The sequence below is a fragment of the Eumetopias jubatus genome, unplaced genomic scaffold (assembly GCF_037043125.1).
Source record: "Eumetopias jubatus isolate StellerSeaLion01/CBP00866 unplaced genomic scaffold, mEumJub1_p1.0 scaffold_6, whole genome shotgun sequence".
In the NCBI taxonomy this organism is placed as follows: Eukaryota; Metazoa; Chordata; class Mammalia; order Carnivora; family Otariidae; genus Eumetopias; species Eumetopias jubatus.
This window is the reverse complement of record NW_028274812.1, coordinates 123,373,097-123,393,602: the sequence shown is the minus strand read 5'-3', so window position 1 is coordinate 123,393,602 and position 20,506 is coordinate 123,373,097. Positions and strand designations below refer to the sequence as shown.

Sequence of the window (20,506 nt, the reverse complement as noted above, 5' to 3'; positions counted from 1 at the left end):
TATTTTTCAGTTACCTTTCCTGTTTGTTCTATTTCCCCCAAGTTGCTGTTTTTCAATTCATTTGTTATTATTTCTCTTTCAAAAATGTGGTTTTCCTCACACATCTATCTGGTAGTCCTTGGTTTTCTGCTCATGTTTAAAAGTGGGGGCCTACACTCTCACCACTGTATTCAACATAGTACTGGAAGTCCTAGGCCTCAGCAGTCAGACAACAAAAAGAAATAAAAGGCATGCAAATCAGCAAAGAAGAAGTCAAACTTGCACTCTTTGCAAACGACATGACACTCTGGAGAAAACCCAAAAGACTCCACCAAAAAATTGCTAGAACTGATACAGAAATTCAGTCGCAGGATATAAAATCAATGCCAGAAGTCAGTTGCATTTCTATATATTAACAGTGAAGAAAAAGAAAGAGAAATCAAGGAATTGATCCAGCCATAAGATACCTAGGAATAAACCTAACTAAAGAGGTGTAAGATCTGTACTCTGAAAACTGTACAACACTTATGAAAGAAATTCAGGATGACACAAAGAAGTGGAAAAATATTCCATGCTCATGGATTAGAAGAACAAATATTGTTAAAATGTCTATGCTACCCAAAATAATCTACACATTCAGTGCAATCCCTATCAAAATTTTATCAGCATTTTTCACAGAGCTGGAACAAACAACTCTAAAATTTGCATGGAACCAAAAAAGACCCCAAATAGCCAAAATAATGTTGAAAAAGAAAACCAAAGCCAGAGTCATCACAATTCTGGACTTCAAGCTGTATTACAAAGCTGTCATCATCAAGACAGTATGGTACTGGCACAAAAACAGACACATAGATCAATGGAACTGAATAGAGAATACAGAAATGGACCCTCAACTCTATAGTCAACTGCTCTTCGACAAAGCAGGAAAGAATGTCCAATGGAAAAAAGACAGTCTCTTCAACAAATGGTGTTGGGAAAATTGGACAGCCACATGCAGAAGAATGAAACTCGACCACTTTCTTACACCGTACACAAAAATAAACTCAGAATGGATGAAAGACCTAATGTGAGACAGGAATCCATCAGAATCCTAAAGAACACAGGCAGCAACCTCTGTGACCTCTGCTGTAGAAATATCTTGCTAGACACATTTCCAGAGGCAAGAGAAACAAAAGCAAAAATGAACTATTGGGACTTCATCAAGATAAAAACTTTTGGGGGCGCCTGGGTGGCTCAGTCGTTAAGTGTCTGCCTTCGGCTCAGGTCATGATCCCAGGGTTCTGGGATTGAGCCCCGCATCAGGCTCCCTGCTCAGCGGGAGACCTGCTTCTCCCTCTCCCTCTCCCCCTGCTTGTGTTCCCTCTCTCGCTGTCTCTCTCTGTCAAATAAATAAAAATAAAATCTTTTTTTATTTTTATGAAATCTTTATTAAAAAAAGATAAAAAGCTTTTGCATGGCAAAGGAAACAGTCAACAAAACTAAAAGGCAACCTACGGAATGGGAGAAAAAAATTGCAAATGTCTTATCAGATAAAGGGCTAGTATCCAAAATCTATAAAGAACTTATCTAACTCAACACTCAAAGAAAAAATAATCCAGTCAAGAAATGGGCAGAAGACATGAACAGACATTTCTCCAAAGAAGACATAGAAATGGCCATCAGACACATGAAAAATGTTCCACGTCACTCGGCATCAAGGAAATACAAATCAAAACCACAATGAGATGCCACCTCATATGGGTCAGAATGGCTAAAATTAACAACACAGGAAACAACAGACGTTGGCGAGGATGCAGAGAAAGGGGAACCCTTCTACACTGTTGGTGGGAATGCAAACTAGTGTAGTCACTCTAGAAAACGGTATGGAGGTTCTTCAAAAAGTTAAAAATAGAGCTACCCTACTACCCAAAAATTACACTGATAGGTATTTATCCAAAGGATACAAACATAGTGATTCGAAGGGGCACATGCACCCCAATGTTTATAGCAACAATGTCCACAATTGCCAAAATATGGAAAGAGCCTAGATGTCATTGACGGATGAATGGATAAAGAAGAGGTGGTATACATATGTATGGGTGTATATACACAAACACACAAAATGGAATATTACTCAGCCATCAAAAAGAATGAAATCTTACCATTTGCAACAATGTGGATAAACTAGAGAGTATTATGTGAAATAAGTCAGAGAAAGACAAACATCATATGATTTCACTCATATGTGGAATTTAAGAAACAAAACAGATGATCATAGAAGGGAAGGAAAAAGATAAGAAGATGACAATAGAGAAGGAGGCAAACCATAAGAGACTCAACTAGAAAACAAACTGAGGGTTGCTGGAGGCGGTGGTGGGAGGGGGTTGGGGTAACTGGGTGATGGGCATTAAGGAGGGCATTTGATGTAATGAGCACTGGTGTTATTTGCAACTGATGAATCACTAAATTCTACCCCTGAAACTAAATAAATAAATAGATAGATAAATAAATAGCTCTTCAAATTAAAAAAGTAAAATAATTTTTCTTTTTGAAGGGGGAGCCTAAGAGGCTAATTGGGAGTTTTTGAGAAGATGGTTAGAGCTTGCTGACTGTGTCACGATAGGGAGATGTAACAGGACCATTTAGTTGGAGAATCTCTGATGCCCAGAGGAGAATCTCCTGCCTGGAAGGAGATACGCCTGACTGCCAGAGCCCTGGGGAGTCTCTGCATTCAGCACACAGACTTCCCTGAATTTTTCCTTCTTTTCAGCATGGTGACCCCACCCTTCGCAAGCCCAGTGACCTTCAGTCCTGGGACCTTGTTCTCCAGGGAGGGTGAGGCAGTTGCCAAGTGATGTGGAATCTGGGAGGGGACTAGGCAACACACTGCTTCTCAGGGAGAGTCGTAAGTAATCCGCCCTCACTTCCTGACATCTGAGGGCTTCTGCAAGTGTAAATTGGGTTCATTCTCAGCTTCCCCACTGCTGGCTTAGGAGTCTGTTTTCTAGGGCTTCTGTTAAGTCCTTTAACACTCATCCATCTGGCTTTCCAGCTTCCAGAATTTGGTTTCTCTTGTCTCTTTCTTGTTCTTTTAGCCCTTGTGAGTTCATTCCCCTCTTGAAAGGGGTCTGGGGAAGGAGCAAAAGTGTACAAACCACCACCTTTGTCCAGAACCTAATAATTCTTCTAGGACAAATTTATGTCATTTTCTAAATTGTAGCCTCTGGCAGCCCCCTATTTCCATATCTGTGTCCTAATAAAATAGTAGTTTTAAAAATAATTCCTGAGTGCTTTGGTGATATTGAGGTTGCTATAAGGAGTCCATCGTCCCCTCCCTTACTTTAGCTCTGTCTCCTAAACTTTATACAGCTGACTTTGCTTTTATTGTTCGTTAAAGGAATCCCTAATGGAGTAGATTTTAATAGCACCTCATCTTGCCTTATTGTGCTTGATTCCATTATTCTTGAATGCTTTCTATTGCAATTTAATGCTTATCAGGAACCAACAATGTATTTTTAAAATTGGATTATACAGGGCCTCTGCTCAGAGAGCTGCTGATCTAAATTGGAGGGTAACAATTCCTGTTAATTAGCTGAATCCTTGACTCCCTGTCAAGCCACCTTCCTTTCTTAACATCCCAGTTCTGCCTTGAGTCACAACATTGCTTGTTAGGACAAGTTAGCTGTTACCTTTTACTTGTTAATACAAGTGTTTTGTGTATTGTTGTAACTGAAAGTTTTTTGGCCCTTGGCCGAAACTTTTGCTTACTGCCCTCATGCAGACCTAGTGCAAATTGCAAAGTGTTTTTTGCCAACTCCGTTCTGCTTTGAGCCATTTCCTGGTTACAGCTGATCATTCAATGCAACTAGATTAATTGTAGGGGCAATGCTGTGCCCCTACAGATGGTTTGGACTGTAGACAGCATTTGCAAGATGGCCGCCCAGCAGACAGTATTCAGACAGAGACCAAGAAGGCCTGTGTGCCCACAGCTCGTCCCCACAGGTGCCCAAGCGGCATCAAACTCAAATCTAACTTGCAGATTCCTTCCATCAGTCTTTTCCCATTTCAGCTACTCTTTACCGATCCCAGAGGTTAGCATATGGCTGCAGAGCAGTCAAAGGGAATCAGTGGTAAACAGGAAAATTCAAGCTGGTCCAGCAATGCAACTGGTTGGTATGAAAGGGAATTAAATGTTTTCTTTTAGTTGAGGGTGAGGATATACCATTAACTCATCCCCTAAAGCAGGGGTGAGCAACCCATGGCCTATAGGCCAAAACCCCACCTGTTTTCTACTGTCCTGTAAGGATGTTTTTACAGTTTTTAAAGGGTAGTTTAAAAAAAAATGATGAGGAAGAAAAGGAGGAGGAACAAAACAAGGGGGAGGAGAAAAGGGAGGAATATGTAACAGAGACTGTGTGTGTCTGTAAAGCCTAAAATATTTACTTTCTGCTTCTTCACCGAAACAGTTTGTCAGCCCCTGCTCTAGAGCTGGCTCTGCCTCATTCCTTTCCTGCCCCGCGCGCTCCCTCCCCAGTCAGGCAAAGCTCTCCAGGTCTTTACCAGGCCTTCAGCAACTTAAATGTGTGTGTGTTCATGTGTGGTTTCCAGAAAACAATTAAAAATAGATTTGAATCTCCAGTTCTCAAGTCTGTGACATCTGAGTAGATTTATCAATAAGAAGGACAGTGTTACCAATATGTACGTGTGCACACGAGTCAGCCTGACCCGTGATAGATTACATGCCTAGCTGCCTTGGGGGAAAACAGCAAAACCATGAGCAGTAATTTTGTTAACCCTTTTGGCTTAGTGGGAGATAACTGTCAGGAAGACATAGGCTGAACTGGTTTCTCTTGGATGAGTATAAAATAGGAACAAAAATACAAAGATGCTTATGAGGTACAAATATCCTTTCATTTACTGAAAGCCTAACCAAAGAGAAGCCTCCACTTAAACTATTAACTTCGGAATTAGATAGGTAATTTAAAAAAAAAAAAATGATTTTACCAGTTATTTTCCCTTACTGTAGATATTTGCCAGGATTTGGTCTTTTCCTTAAGAGATGTACAAGGATGGGGCGCCTGGGTGGCTCAGTTGGTTGAGTGTCTGACTCTTGATTTTGGCTCAGGTCATGATCTCAGGGTCGTGGGATTGAGTCGTGAGATCGAGCCCCCCGTGGGTCTCCATGCTTAGCGGGGAGCCTGCTGGAGACTTTCTCTCTCTCCCTCTGCCCCTCCCCATACCCCTCCCCTGCTCTTACACGCTCAGACCCTCTTTCTCTCTCTCTCTAAAAATAAATAAATCTTTTTAAAAAAGAGATGTACAGGGTTTATCACCATTTAGGTTTTCTAATTTTACAGTATTTTTAGTCTGTGTGCTCTAAAGCATCCACATACCATTTCCAGGTGATTTTTCCAAAAACATAGCTCTCATCCTGCCAAATTAGTCTAATCAATAGTAAGAAATTAAACCAAATAAGTAAATTACCAAACACCCTTTTTGAGGCAACTAATTAATATAAAAGTCATAGAAAAATGCCAGTTATACAGTTCTACATTGTTCAATGTACACTGTTAATTCTTTGTGTGTTATGGGATGTTCTTCGTATTTGCCTTGAGTCCATTGACCAATTCAGTGTACTTCTAAACTGATTTTTTCCAACAATGAAATATTATCCCTCTGCTATAAAAGAGTAACTGAGGCTAGAACATTCAGATGATTTTGGGGGAATAAAGCTTATAAGGGTAGTTTATATCTCTAATACCCAACCTATGTCCAAAGTATAACCATGATCAACTGTTAATGTTCATCTTCAATAACACATGTGAATGACATAGTCAAGTAACTAATTTAATGCTCTGTTCTTTCCCTTGATCCCCACTATGACTCTGATCCAGGGAGCACACAAAATTGTCCTGTTGTCATAGGATTCATTTCCAACTGATAAAGCAAACTAGTTCTAAAATAAGCATTGAAGTCAAACATTACTTTGTAATTTCTTTTCTTTCTTTCCTGAAAAGATTCATTTGTAAAAATAATTTTAATTGTGTATCATCTGTTGCTTGGATATTAGATTGTAGAGATCCAGAGGTTAACAGTACCTTCATTTCTTTAAAAATGAGAATATAAAATGGAATCCCAGCAAGCTGGTCTTGAAGCTTATGAGCATATGCTGCACAATTCACCATATAGACTTGAGGGGGGTACTCTTTCCAACTGTGGATGTTTAAGGAAGAAAAACCTAAGTCCAAAGAACATTGTAGCTGAATCAGAGATGCTAATACACACTCTTTTAACAGGCATAAACTTTTTGGAGGTTTAATCATCTGAGATTTATTAATGAGGCCTACTGCTGACTGGGTAGAGCCAGGGAACTTATATATAATACAAAGATGAGATGAATGGTTAATTTAGGGTGTGAAACTTATTCCAAACTGGAATGCATTGAAGTTACAATAAATATCCCTAAAACATAACTACAAAATAAAAAAAAATAAAGGGGACACAGAAGACATTAATTAATTCATAATAATTGATAGTTATCAAGAGTAGTCTAAAGGAGTACAGATCTTTGAACTCCCTGTTGTCTAATTTTGTCGAAATTAGACAGTTGTTGTCTAATTCCTTATTCTGGCTAATCTGTTCATTTCTAAAGTCTCACTTCTGAACCCATCATGATTTTCTTAAAAAGAAAGAAAATAAAACCTGCCCTTTCGAAACAGGTCTGGAAAGGCTTTGAAAGTCACTGTTGCCCGGATAATGTGGTTACACATCAGCTTTTATTCCTGTAGTTAATGAGCTTATACACTCCTGCAGGGAGAAGGCTGAGCCTTCCCGAGGGACTACAATGTGACAAATGCTCCCAAGCAATTAGAGCCTGATTAAGTATTTATCTCCTTTACAGGTGGGAAGGAAAGAATGAAAATGAAGTGGGCAGATGTAAAGAGACCGGCAAAGTTCACGTGACTGTGGATCTCAAATACTACCGACCAACCGAAGTGGTAAGGACTCCCTGGCCACCCAGGGCATGGCCACATTTGGCTGGCTGGCTGGCTGGGAAGATGTTCTCACTGAATATCCACAGCCAGCTTTCAAAGCTTTCCCTTGGGTTCTCTGACATCCTTCAGTGAGCAGTTCCCAAACCAGAATACAGTGAATTGAATTTGAGATGTTATCCTCACCACATAAGCCATTGCTTTATAAAGGAAGACAAATATTGACTGATGAGTGGATGAACACAAAAGTATTAAGAAATGACATATAGATCATTAGAACATAACGTCCTTCTTTCCTAAGCCAAGGAAATAGTTGATTTGAGAAATGGAGACTTCTATCAAAGGCAGGTCTCCTCACATTATTAGCTTTGATAGCTGATCCCTGATACCTCCAGGACAGGATGGCTGACTTACAAGGCCCTCCATGACCGGCAGGACCTCGAGATCAGGAGGGCGGTTTCCCTTTCCTTACACACATGCACTCACACATGTACACACACTCATAGGCACCCACACACACTCACACAAACCTAAGCCATAAAGGATACCCTGTACATTTTTTAAGATTTCGATCACATAGTGTCCTGTCTATGAATCCTTTTCTGGTCAATATACTGCTACCACTAAAATTTCTCCTCCTTCATTTGTATCTACGTTATACACTATACATAATTATGCTATAACACCTATTATAAGTTATTGTACTCATTTGTTTACATGACCTTCTCTTTACCAAACTGCAAATTCTTTGACGATAAGGACTTTTCTTTTAATATCTTAGGCTATAAAACATAGGTGCTTCATAAATATTGACTGATGAGCGGATGAATACAAAAGTTGTCTGTATTAAGAAATGACCTATAGGTTGTTAGGATATAACATCCTCCTTTCCTAAATGTATAAAAATTTCAAGCTTGGTCTTAATCATTTTCATGTGGTCTACTTTCACACTGTGGTGACAAAACCCAACATGTTAAATATATCTAAAGATAAGAGAAAGCAGCATCTTCAGAGAGAAATGTTCAGATGTTACCTAATGAAATATACATTTGCTGTGAAATTAGAACCCATTTTATCTGTGCTTTGAACCAAATTCCTATCTGTTGTACAACGTTTCAGAGACTAGGAAAACCCCAGTGAAGAGAGACTGAAAGTGAGTGTGTCATCAGTAACCACCCTTTAAAATGTCCTGTTTTAAACAAAAGAAAAAACTTCATTTTGTGGACTCTTCCACACAGGGGGAAATAAAAAGGAAAGGAAATCAGCAGTGCTCAGAGACTAGGGCTGTAGAGTCCGAGCATTGTCCTGGCACAGGGTGTGGCTGGGTCTTTGACACACAGTGAACAATGGCTCCCTGTGCTACTGGCGAGTGGGTGTGCGAGGGAGAGGATGTGCTTCGTCTCTGGGGGAGGAAGATACCAGCACACTCCTGCTGACACAGCCAGGGATGCCTGTCTGTGGAGCCCCCGAGCCACCCTGCCTTCGCTCCCCTGTCCCAAAGAGGTGCCACAAGGGTGTCATTTTTCTGCAGCATGGCACAGATTACATAAATGGACAAATTTGTTTCTGTCCTCACTGACAAACATTGTCATCTCAGAGTGGAAAATTTACTGAGCCAACAGAAACCTCAATCCTTGTAACAATTTAAACATGGTTCTTTCTCTCTCCAACACCAAAATAGTTTCAAAAGCTAGGAAGTCATTAAGAATGGCTTGTCTGTCTTTCTTACTTAGGCAAGGTGTGGGATTGATAAGGGCACGGAACAAAAGAATTTGCTGAACAGGAAAAGGACCCTTGGACTAACAAGACGGTTCTTGGAGTCTGTATCGACCCCTCTTTCCTGCCCCAACACTGCATCCCTCCTCTCATTTCTTTTATTCATGCAAATGCCATCATCATACCTGCTCTGCAATTCTGTTTACACTGATGTTGTTTGAACGTCAGCGCGGCATCTTATTGCATATGCTTGCTTTAGTTTTTCACTGCTGGAGCTCTCACCCCAGATTCCCTTTTGATTCGGAATTCCTGGCTTGATTTGGGATTTCTAACTGCATTTCATCTTTCTAAGCCTTTAGGCTGCGTTATTTTCGTTCAACCTACTTCAACTTAGTATTCTGTTGGACAGGCTTTTCTTGTATGGTGAGACTAAACTTTCAACCTCATTGCTCAGAACAACGAGTTTTCCCAAAACTTGGGCCAGCTTGACAGACTCATGTTGAATTGCCTTAGGGGGATAGTACTCTCCCAGTTGAAAGGTGACCAGAACTGGAGACCGACTTGTAAATGAGCTTTCACTTAGGTGTGGCCAACACATCTAGAGTCATTGAGCATGAGTCCTGAAAAGCACCCAGCTTCTCTGAGTTTTGTCAGTACTCAGTGTAGGATGGACATGGAATTCTCCCATGTCTTAATTAGATCCTTCCCATTTCAGTGTCTTAAATCTATCTTGCAAATGACAGAGGCTTTTTTTCTTTCTTTCTTGAATTCTTTTATAAGTCTGATCTCCTGATCAGCCTGAATCATGTACCCACCAAGATTTTCAGCACACAAGGCACTTCAAAGCCAAAAGGCATAAACGAAATCTTAGAGTGAAATGGTTCCAGAATGATTGATAGGGGGGAAAAAATACCATCAAGTAATAAGAACATCAATATCCTAATGCAATTAAAGGAACATAGAACTTTATGTTGTTGTTGTTGTTGTTTTTAATAAGATTCAGGGTAGTTTTTAAAAAGGCTCTTTACCCAGCATGGGGCAGCACTAACCCAAAAGAGGCCACCAATGATTCCATAGAGAACATATTTCCACACACACCAGTAATTTTTGTCCTCATTGATTTAGCCACCACAAAACCTTAAATCTTGCTTCTGTTACCAACATGGAAAGTCTTGAAAGTTTTTGTTCTGAGCTAAGGACTTTAGCGTCCAATTAGAGCTGAATGGAGTCACATTCTTTTGGTTCTTTACCTATAAATCTCTGTGTCTCCTTTAAATGTTTAGGAGTTTTGCTTCTGTGAAGATCTTGATCCTGGAAATTAGACTTTAAATCTCCCATTGCCCCCTGAATTCTAGTATTTGGTGATGGCGACATTAACAATTGAGTTCCATGCCTCTGAAAACTCCCATCTTGTATGTAATTTCCTATATATGCCGCCGTTTATACACAGGCATTGCGATCGCAGAGAAGTAGTGGTGTAGTGCTTACATGCAGGCCCTAGGGTCAGACTGCCTGAGTTCAAAAACAGTCAATGAGTAGCTGCGTGACCTTAGGCAAGTTACTCAACTTCTCAGTGCCTCTGTTTCCTTGTCTTTAAAAATGGGATTAATAGAAGGGCAAGAAGTTTAAAGAAGTGTTGAAGAATTAACAGTCAATTATATAAAACGCTTATTAACACAGTATCTGGCACACGGTAAAATACCCAGTATCGATGCTGTCATTGTTATTTATTTCTTCATTCATTCACCAAATATTTACCACACACTTTGTGGCCCTGGGAATACAGTATGAACAAAACAGACACAACCCCCCTCCCCTTGTGGAGATTGTACAGACAGAGGTATGCATCAGTTACTTAAATCTAGTACCTTTTGAAAAGTAGAATGACACATCGTGAATTGTACAGATTAACCAGTAAAAAACAGATAAGAAGGTATAATAAAGGCTTCAGGCAAACATTAATAAATACTTTGATATTTTTATTCTTGCTTTAACCTGATTTTCATTCTTTCTGATTCTCTTTCTGAAGATTCAGTAGTTATTCAGTGATATGAAAATATGCAAATATGAGAAAATGTATATTGATTTATTACTTTATTTAAAATAACCGTGAAGATGTCTTTGTTTTGTTTGAGAATTTTGCACTTGGAAAATGTGCAAAGGTTGGATTAATGAGAAATTCATCCTAATGTGACAAATTTTTAACCACACCAAAAGGTCAGTCCACTTAAGGGGGGGAAACAAAAAAAAGCTAGGTTTTGTGTGTGTGGGGGTGAAACTAACCAAAATCATTTTTTTCTGCAGAGCATTTTAGGAAATGGCATAGGAGACACATTCATAGACCAAAATTCGAATTCCATATCTTTCCTGAGAAATATCTTACACTACTAGAGGATGTGAATTCAAGTTTTTCCTTGCTATATTATTTGTCTTAACATTCATTTTCCTTACCATTGTATTTCTAATGTCCTCGATTGTGATTGTTTTTTGTTCTATTTACTTAGATACTTTATGTTCATTCCCATTCTTTATAGATATTAGAAAAATCATGAGTTAAAATCCAGATTTGAGAAAGCAGTAACTTCAAAGAAGTCCAACAAGCTAGTTAAAACAACACCTTCCTTCAGTAAAAACATGTGGCCTGTTTCTAATCAAATTACCATATGCTTGTCGAGTTGTCCCCTCTGCAAACTTCTCCTAATATTTTTCTGTAAATGATGTTAAGTTAAATGGCCCATAATTGCTTGCTCTATCTCATAGCCCTGTTTAGAATAATGCTACGTAACACTTTCCAGACCTCAGGAATCTGATCTGTCACCAGAGGATGTGGTGCCTCCCTCAGCCCCATCTCTGGGTACTGGGTGTCTTGAAACTGTCGCCTTCTCACACTTCCCCTCCGAGAGCAGGAAGTTAGACCCTCCCAACTCCAGCCCTTCATTTTGTCCGGCACTGTTAGAGCCAGTTGATCTTCCCCTGTCCTGATCCCCTGCCCTCCAGAGCTCTAATCCTACCCCTCCACTCCTCCTTTTCTTTGTTCCTTGTTTTGACTGGTGGGAGCCAGGCTAAGAAGGTGCAGAGAGAGCAAATTAAGGGTGAGTCCCTTTCTGTGTTCCTGGACCTGTAAAAGGGAAGACGGCTCTGTAAGATCCCTTCCAATTTCCATATCCTAGCATTCTCTGCTTTTACAACTACTACAATGGAGTGGGACGCTAGCAGTAATGTCCCATCATAATGTTTCCTCTCAACTTCTTACTACTTGTATTTTATAAATAGTTTATATCTCTAAATCACTGTTTATATATTTTAAGCCTCCCTCTTAGGCTCCTCATACTAATCTTTATATCCTTCCTTAATCACATTGGCCTTTCCTGCCCTTTTCCTTCCTTGGACTTAACCAAAGGAGCTTTAAATTTCAGTCTCTTCAGTTGATTCTCAAATATTCCACTGTATGTTTTCCATACTTCATAGGATCCCATACAGAACCCCCAGGGGCATATAACATTCCTCTTAAAGCCTTCCTCTTTCCTTGGTTGCTACCCCACTCAAGAGCGTTTCATATCTAATGAAATAGTAATTGTGTACTTACTTATAATGCCCCCAATGCCCTATTTTTCCTTGAAAGTTCTCATGCTTAGATCCTAATTAGAGGAATGTAATTAAAATGCATAAAATCTATATGAAGGACATGACCATATACTTTCTCTTATTTAAAAATATTTTTTGTATTTGTCCTGAAAACGTTCTCATATCCTTACATAGATGGTTTTATTCTCTGCACCGGTAAGGAATTCCTATAAAATCTGTACTTTTTTTCCCTAAAAAAGCTGTCCAGCTAATGACTACCCCCTTTATAATTACATTGTTGATCTCTTGACATCTACAAAATAAATTCCAAAATCTCAGAACTTCTCTTTAGCCTCTGCAGTCCCTTGTCTCAGGAAGAACAATTAGCACTTGAGTGCTGGCACATAGCTCACTCACAGCATAGAATTACTTATACGAGGCCCATCCATCACTGATGCGATCACCTGTTCCCTCCTTATTTTCATCTAGCCGGTAAGATCTGGATTCTGGAATTTTAGAAATCCCCATTTGTTGTTTGTTTATTTTTTAAACAAATTGACACTGTTCCTCCTGTTCTTTCAAGCCATATTTATCTTCTAAAATAACTATAATTCAAAAATCTTTATTCATGGAGATTTCATAGATAGCACTATCTGTGGTTTCATTCCTCCACCCTGTTCTGCTTTATCCTCCCAGTAAGGTTAATTATTCCTTATCAAGTTTGGTTATTTTTTCCCCCCAGTACTTTGTTCACTAGCAGACACCAAATATTCCAGGTCTACCAAAATTTAGTCCGTGTACATCTACTTTGGGCTCCTGTCTATCTTTATGTTACCCTAGAGGCATCCTGTTGCCTCACTCCCCATGCCCTTGGCTCGTGGCAGACTGGTTTCTTCACTCACTGTCACATCTGTTCGCAAAGTTGAGAGCTCATTTGACTGCTTTGGTCAGAAACCTCCAAGCTGATATCCACAGCTGATGGTCTAACTCAGCAGCTCTGATCTACCTCCTAGACAATTATACTTAATGTGGTTGGTCTGCTGGTAGATACCTAGTTCCATTCAGCTGCCGTCCAGTATAGGCACTGTCCTTAGTAGCAAAATCCAGTTTGTACCTTTTGTACTACTGTGATAAAGTTGCTAGTTCCTGGGATAAGTCAGATGTGCACTGCTTCATGAAAAGAAGAGTGTCAAAATCTCTAAAGGAAAGGTGTAAGAATCTCTAAACTTAGAAATAGATAGGATTCTAGGTACTAAATGATTCCCTAATTTTAGGATTTATTACAGGAATCCTTTAAAAATTGTATGCTCATCATGTACATTTAAAATACAACTCTATCTACCTTTAGCATCTCCAAAATATATCAGTATATACAAAATAAAATATCCTTATAGGATTGAGGTCTTAGAGATTCAATTCAAGAAGAATGTTTATTGAATTTCTACCATGGAGGTGAGTCCTAGCAGCACTGTGAGAAATATGAAGATGGATGAAAGAAGGTGCCTGTCCAATGGTAATGCTCAGACAGATGAGGGAGAGCAGCTAGGAAGCTGCTGGGACAGAGGTGAGAAAAGCAGTGACAGATGCCAGGGCACTGCAGAGATGGTGACCACAGGGCTAGGTATGGATTGAATGGTAACATATGGATGACAGACAGGAACTGAGGGTGGCTTCCTGGCATAGAGGCTGAGCAGTGAAGGCAGGTGGGAGACCATGATGCCAGAACCCACATCAGAGACGTAGCCAGAGGACTGAGTGTGCAGGAGGAGGTGTTGAGGAGTTCTGTTACATTCATGCTGCCCTGGGGACACCCCCATGGCCATATCAAGCAGAAGCTGGAGCTGGAGGCCTGGTGGAAAGCAAAGAGGTCAGGTTTAGGGCTAGCTGTGCAAAAGTCAGAGTTAAAGCCCTGAGAGAGCACAGCAGGTGGCAGGCAAGAAGAGCATGAACGGGGAGCTAGTCACAAAGCCAGGCAAGTTTGAATTCCAGGAGATCAGTCTCAGAAGCATATTTTGAAACAGTGGGTTAAGAATTCACAGAATTCACAAATCAAGCATTTGTATCCAAAAGCCTCAGAGCCAGACTAAAGTGTCTTCCACCCTGGATAAGCATCCCCTGCCTTTGAGGCTCCCTACGGATTTAAAGGGCTGATACCAACAAGTTTACAGTAACTGGCAGATGATTACTACATCTCAATCCAGGCAAAACTGAATTTCAGGTGTAAGCAGATGTAATTCAGATATAATTTCAAATTGATATGTCCTAGAGGTCAGGTTGCCTTTTAGAATTCTGAAAGATGAAAGAGCTCGTGTAAGTATAAGGTACTTTGTGCTGCATATTACCAGTTTTATTACTGTCATCATCATTAATTATGATCATCTTCCACTGCTGTGAAGTCATTAGTTATCGAGAGACATCTGAAAGGACACTTTGAGCTCTTCGACTCCAGAGATTCTCTTTTATTTAAATATTTATTTTGTTTTGTATCTATAACTTCATGCAGAAAAGGTTATTTGCTCCTTGCCAGCGCTGTACTTCTTGATCCAATGGCAGAAACAATGATCATAGTGAGAGTAAGGAAGTTGAGTTAGTGACCCTCACTTCTGACTCCGCCTAAATTGTGAATTCCTAGAAGCCATAACAGACCCTCAGATCCCTAACATGCTAGAGAGCAGCCACCAAAGAGAACACATCACGCCATCATTCATGTTCATATTTACCTGCCAACCAGAGCCTTCACTCCGCCCAAGAAATCTTCCTGCAAAAACCTATCTTTGTGCTTGCTTCTTAGAACCAGCTAGATATCACTTTTATGGTCTAGAATCTGTGTTGGTTTCCTATTACTGCTATAACAAATTATCACAGACTTAGCAGCTTAAAACTACACGTATTTATTATCTTATAGCTCTCAATATCAGAAGTCTAAATTGAGTTTCACTGAATTAAAATCAAGGTGTTGACGGAGCTGTGTCCCTTCTGGAGGCTCAAGGGTTCTTGGGCTGTGGGGTATTCTATGGGCAGAGAACACTTAATCACTTTGAACCATTGCTGGATCACAGTGCTTTCTGTTGTTTGGAAAGCACATTATTAAGCACTTTGAGGAAAAAAGAAGTAGAGATGGAGGACTCTGGTTCATTGTCAGTTTAAAGTTTCATAATGTACACACTCAAAAAAACCCACTAACATGTACTTGAACAGCTGTAAATGAGGAGACACCATCCTTAAATCTGAGGGAACACCAGGCAAAGGAACAAGAAAGGAATGGGAGCTTTAGATTAAGGTTTTGGAAAGACTTGTGGTTTAAGAGAGAGAGAGTGCATTCCAGGTTGGGGCAGGAGGTGTCCTGGGAATGAACGAGTGGGGCCGGCAGAGACAAAAGGCAAGGAACCCGTCCTGTGGATCGAGTCTGTCCAGCAGGGTTGTAATGATTTTCCTTCCCAGCTTCCTCTTGTTCTCCACCGCATCCTCTGGTCCCTGGCACTGGGTCTCCAGCCTGTCTTGTTTCTTCCTATATTTTTACCTTCCTGTATTTTTCTTCCTGTACTTCACCTTCTCTTTTCTTGCTATCATGAGTCTTTTTTTTTGTTTTTAAGATTTTATTTATTTGACACAGAGAGAACACAAACAGGCCAAGGGAGAGGGAGACACAGGCTCCCCACTGAGCAGGGAGCCTCATGCGGGGCTTGATCCCAGGACTCCAGGACCATGACCTGAGCTGAAGGCAGATGCTTAACCAACTGAGCCACCCAGGTGCCCTGAGAATGAAATTAATTCTATGTGGAAGTGGTATCAGACACTACATTTTAGATTCAAGTTGTTTCTATTATTTTTGGAAAAAAAGGTTAGCAGAGAAAACGCACCTAAATGATTATCTAAAATCACGTGTTGAAATTTTGGGAACGCGTCACCTGTTCTCTAAGTCAAGATATTGAAGAGAAATAATCTGTTTCTGATTAGTTTTGGCGTGGGAAGATTAGAGAGTGCTCTATTACCTTATTGATATTCTAAAATTTAAAAGAAAGTGTAGTGGTAATTTGAACATGTTCTACTGGCCAGCATTATAAATTTAAAAAGTGTAAGTCTCAACACTTTTTATTCCCAACCCTGACTTTTATAAACCTTAAAGCTTCTAACTTCTCTTTACTTCTGCCAACCAGACCCTTATGTTATGTTCCACTGTAACAAAACAATGAATATTTTCCCACAGTCTCAAAGGGCATGTTGAAAAACTGATGAATTATTAGTTTCAAGGCCCTGAACAAATGTCAGCCCATTGGTGAAGCCTTCTTTTATTCCCTCAGGCAGTTAGCACTTAACTCGTTTGAAGCACTTGTCCCATTGTTTTGTGATGTGTCATTTCCACCTGGGACCTTGGAGGCAGGAATGACATCTGATGGCCTTGGAGAGTACGTGGTATATAGTAGGGGATCAATTAATGAATTGATTAATGAATGATTAATGACTAATGAATGTATGTATGCCACATCAAAGAATCATTCTTCTGCTTTACAGCCAGCTCTGGCATAAAAAAAATTGCTCAAACCACTCTAATAAATTGTAGTTAAATTCCAGATAGCAAAGAAGTAAAAAATATATATATTTTCCTCTTTTTCTTTCTTTTTGAAATTCTATTGCAAGATGAGTATTGAGTTTATTCACAACTTACATCTGTACATCCAACCTTTAAACAAAATTCATATTCCATTTATATCCCTCTGTCTCTGTATACCCCGTTTTCATGAGTTCTATTTTTCCTTTCTGTCCCTTTCTTGTCTTCTCATGTTTTTGTTGATATTCTCTTCTCTTTTTCTTCGTCTTTTCTGAAATTCTTTTTTCCACAGGTTCTGATTGTTTCCCCATTCCCCTCCGTGCAACTCTTTCTTAAGCGATTCCAACCATCTCAAATAAGCTTTTAGTCAATAACGACACACCAGAGTCGTTTATGGGTGCCTCCGTATAGGAAGAGCTGGTCACGGGGATATTACATCCTGACTCTAGAGCAAGGTGCCTTTGGCATCCACATGATGTATAATGGGTACACTGTTGTGCACTGCCCATGTGAGAATCCTTACATTGTCTCTGAAGTCTTGGAAGGAGTGCACTGTTAGCATCACATATGCAAAAAGCCTGCGAGGTTGCTTCTGTCTAAGAAAAGTACACCTGCCAAACGGAGGCATTTTCAACTTCGAGCTGCTAATAAGAAATGTCCCGGTGGCAGCTACCATCTTTCTTTTACCTACCCTAAGACTGTATTTGTGGAGCAAAGTATCATACAGCATAAGAGACACTTAATTGTTCTTTTGCTTTGTCCATTGTACATGTTCCTCTGCTACTTCATCTCCAAAACTCTGAATAAAAAGGTGAGGGGTATAGATCTGTGAATAGCTACACTGACTGGTATTTTTACTGCAGAGTCAAAGTCTGCCAGGCACCTAATGGCATGGTATCGCTTCCTTTCCTCACTTAGAATCTTCAGTGTTTTTCTTCTGTTTTTTATAAGTACAGATTAAAATGTAAATGTATGATTATGTAAGAAAAGTGATAGTCATTTAGGACAATATTCTTTTAATTTCTGAAATAAGCGTTAGACTTGGAGAAAATATTTTCCTAGTAAGGCTTGTAATGTCTTCCTCTTTGTGCAGCTATTTTGGTGAAAAATACAGTCAAATGCACTGGAATAAGCTTTGGACCTACTTTCTAAAACACAGTTTTGGGGGTGCCTGGGTGACTTTGTTAAGCATCCTGGGTAGACTCAGTTGGTTAAGCGTCCATCTCACAACCCTGAGATCAGGTCATGATTGTGACCTGGTTGTGAGATGGAGCCCCGGGTCAGGCTCCACGCTGGGGGTGGAGCCTGCTTAAGATTCTCCCTCTCCCTCTGCCCTTCCCCCCCAAAAAAATAAAATAAAATAAAATATAGGGTTTTTTTTTAATTTTTATTTAAATTCTAGTTAACATACAGTCTTATATTGGTTTCAGGAGTAGAATTTAGTGATTCATCACTTACATACAATATCCAGTGCTCATCATAACAAGTGCCCTCTTTCATGCCCATCCTCCACCCCCTCCCTCCATCAACCCTCAGTTCGTTCTCTATTGTTAAGAGACTCTTATACTTGTTTCCCTCTCTCTTTTTCCCCCCTTCCCATATGTTCATCTGTTTTGTTTCTTCAATTCCACATATGAGTGAAATCATATGGTATGTGTCTTTCTCTGACTGATTTACTTCACCTAGCTTAATACAGTCTAGCTCCATCCGCGTCACTGCATATGGCAAGATTTCATTCTTTTTGATGGCTGAGTAATATTCCATTGTGCACACACATGCATGTGTGTGTGTGTACAAATACACGCCCCATATAGTTTTCTTAATATTGTGTTTCCCAAATGAAGAGAAGTAGCCTGATTGAGTATGGCTCTCTTGCTAAAAATATTAAGTTATACTGAGGATGTGAAGAAATAATTCTAATGGATCCATGAATCAGATGAATAGGAAAAAGAAAAGAGGGAGAATGTGGATCAAAACATTTGCTATTTTTTTTTTTGAGGACTTTGTTTTGTGCTCAATTCATCAAATTGAGATGAGAGAGAAGCCATTTGTACACAGTTTGGCACATCTGTAAAATGTAGTGTGAGGGTAGGGGGAAGGGAAGTCCATGGATCTAAAGCCTGTTTTTCTATGGGTGATATGAAATACTCTCTTCATGAATCAGCACCTCCCACTTGCCCTGAAGGTGGGATGGCTGTTGATACCAATGCATTGTCTCCTCTTTCAGCTGGTGAGGGAGGGCAATGGGAAGCAGTGCAGCCAAAGGGAGGAGACACTGGACAAATAATGCCCATGCATCCGATCCTCATGTGGGCGAGTGGTAGGGGCCCAGGAGCGGCAAGGACTCGCACCCCAGCGCACATGTGCTGCTGAGCAACCACCAACTGATCCAGCAAGGAAACAAAAAAGATAAAATGCTGGAGTCCATTAGTAAAACTAGGATATTTCTTATCCCATAAGGATAGTGGTGGGTAAGGGAATGGTTTTAATCATGGTTTTCCATAGCATATTTATGAAAAGGTTGGCACTTAACCTCCTGTCATTTGGGTTTATCTGGCAAAATATAAAACAAAATTTAGGTGGTTGTCCATTTAGAGCATCCACTATGGGTATATGTCTTCTTATTTATCAGTTTTACATTTGTGACTTGGTTCTACATAGTCTTGTGTTTACTGTTTCGTCCCATGGATACAATATGGTCATTGCTTTCTACAACAGAAAGAACTTTACACATCTGCAACATTGTCCCCATATGTGAATGTACATCTGTCAGTCTGTTTGATTCAGATCATTCTCTCCTCAACCCTCCCCCAGCTAAATGTTTATATCGTTCTGCTACCAACCAATATTGAAATCCAAACTAAATCACCTATCACTTCCTAGAAATACTCTCCTCTCTTTTTCTACATTTTCATGATGTTGCTCTTTTTTAAAAAATAATTCAACCTCTTTTCTTTTTTTCCTTCCTTCATCTTTATAATTTTTCCAGGCAGCAGAACTTCATTTCTGATTCGCTTATACTTTGTGATCTACATCACAGATTTAAAGGAAAGCATGTATTTGTTTTTAAACATGAGTTGATAACTCATTATTTCTTCTGCACCTTCTATTTGTGTGGCTGACATTTTGTGCTTCCACTTTCACTCTAAACAATAGATTAGAATGTGGTTTTTGCAGTTACTGTCGTTTGTGGAGACCACTGGCAATATTAGTTTATTCGCCCAAAGGAAAGAACAAGGAAAAACACTTCCATTAGATAATTGGGAGTTAAGATAGAATGCATCATTAGAAGGTTGTACGTTTAGGTACGTTTAGCTATCTACATCTTCTACTTGACACATCGTCTCGGTTTCCCTGTCTCTTAAATGAAGGGTGATTGTGCTAACCTACACAGAGGTACTGGGAGACTAAGTTAATGTTTGTGAAACATGTTGAGATTTTTATGACCAAAGATACCATCTTAGGGAAAATTGATGTGGTTTTTATCAACGAACACTCCTCAAACAAGGAGTCTGGATTTGTTTAGCTGAATTAATCAACACTCTCTGTATCTGCTGCGAAGTCCCAAACCTCTGATCTCTTGGAGCTTTCTCTCTTGATCCTGGAGTCTGTTTCTAGGTGTAGGAGAGGACTGGAGACTAGATCATGGTCACGGAATTGTAAACAGAGGAAATGTGTCAGGTATTAGTAAACACTCAGGTGAAGGACTGGACGAGGTTTGCAAGCC

General features: G+C 39.8%; 1 protein-coding gene across 1 annotated transcript in view; it reads left to right on the top strand.

Annotated features, from left to right (window-relative positions):
• GMDS (GDP-mannose 4,6-dehydratase) overlaps positions 1–20,506 on the top strand; it is a 637,538-nt gene that overhangs the window by 535,809 nt on the left and 81,223 nt on the right. The window contains exon 9 of the mRNA XM_088024103.1: positions 6,860–6,956. Coding sequence (XP_087880229.1) covers positions 6,860–6,956 — 97 coding nt within the window. The remainder of the gene's footprint in view (positions 1–6,859; positions 6,957–20,506) is intronic.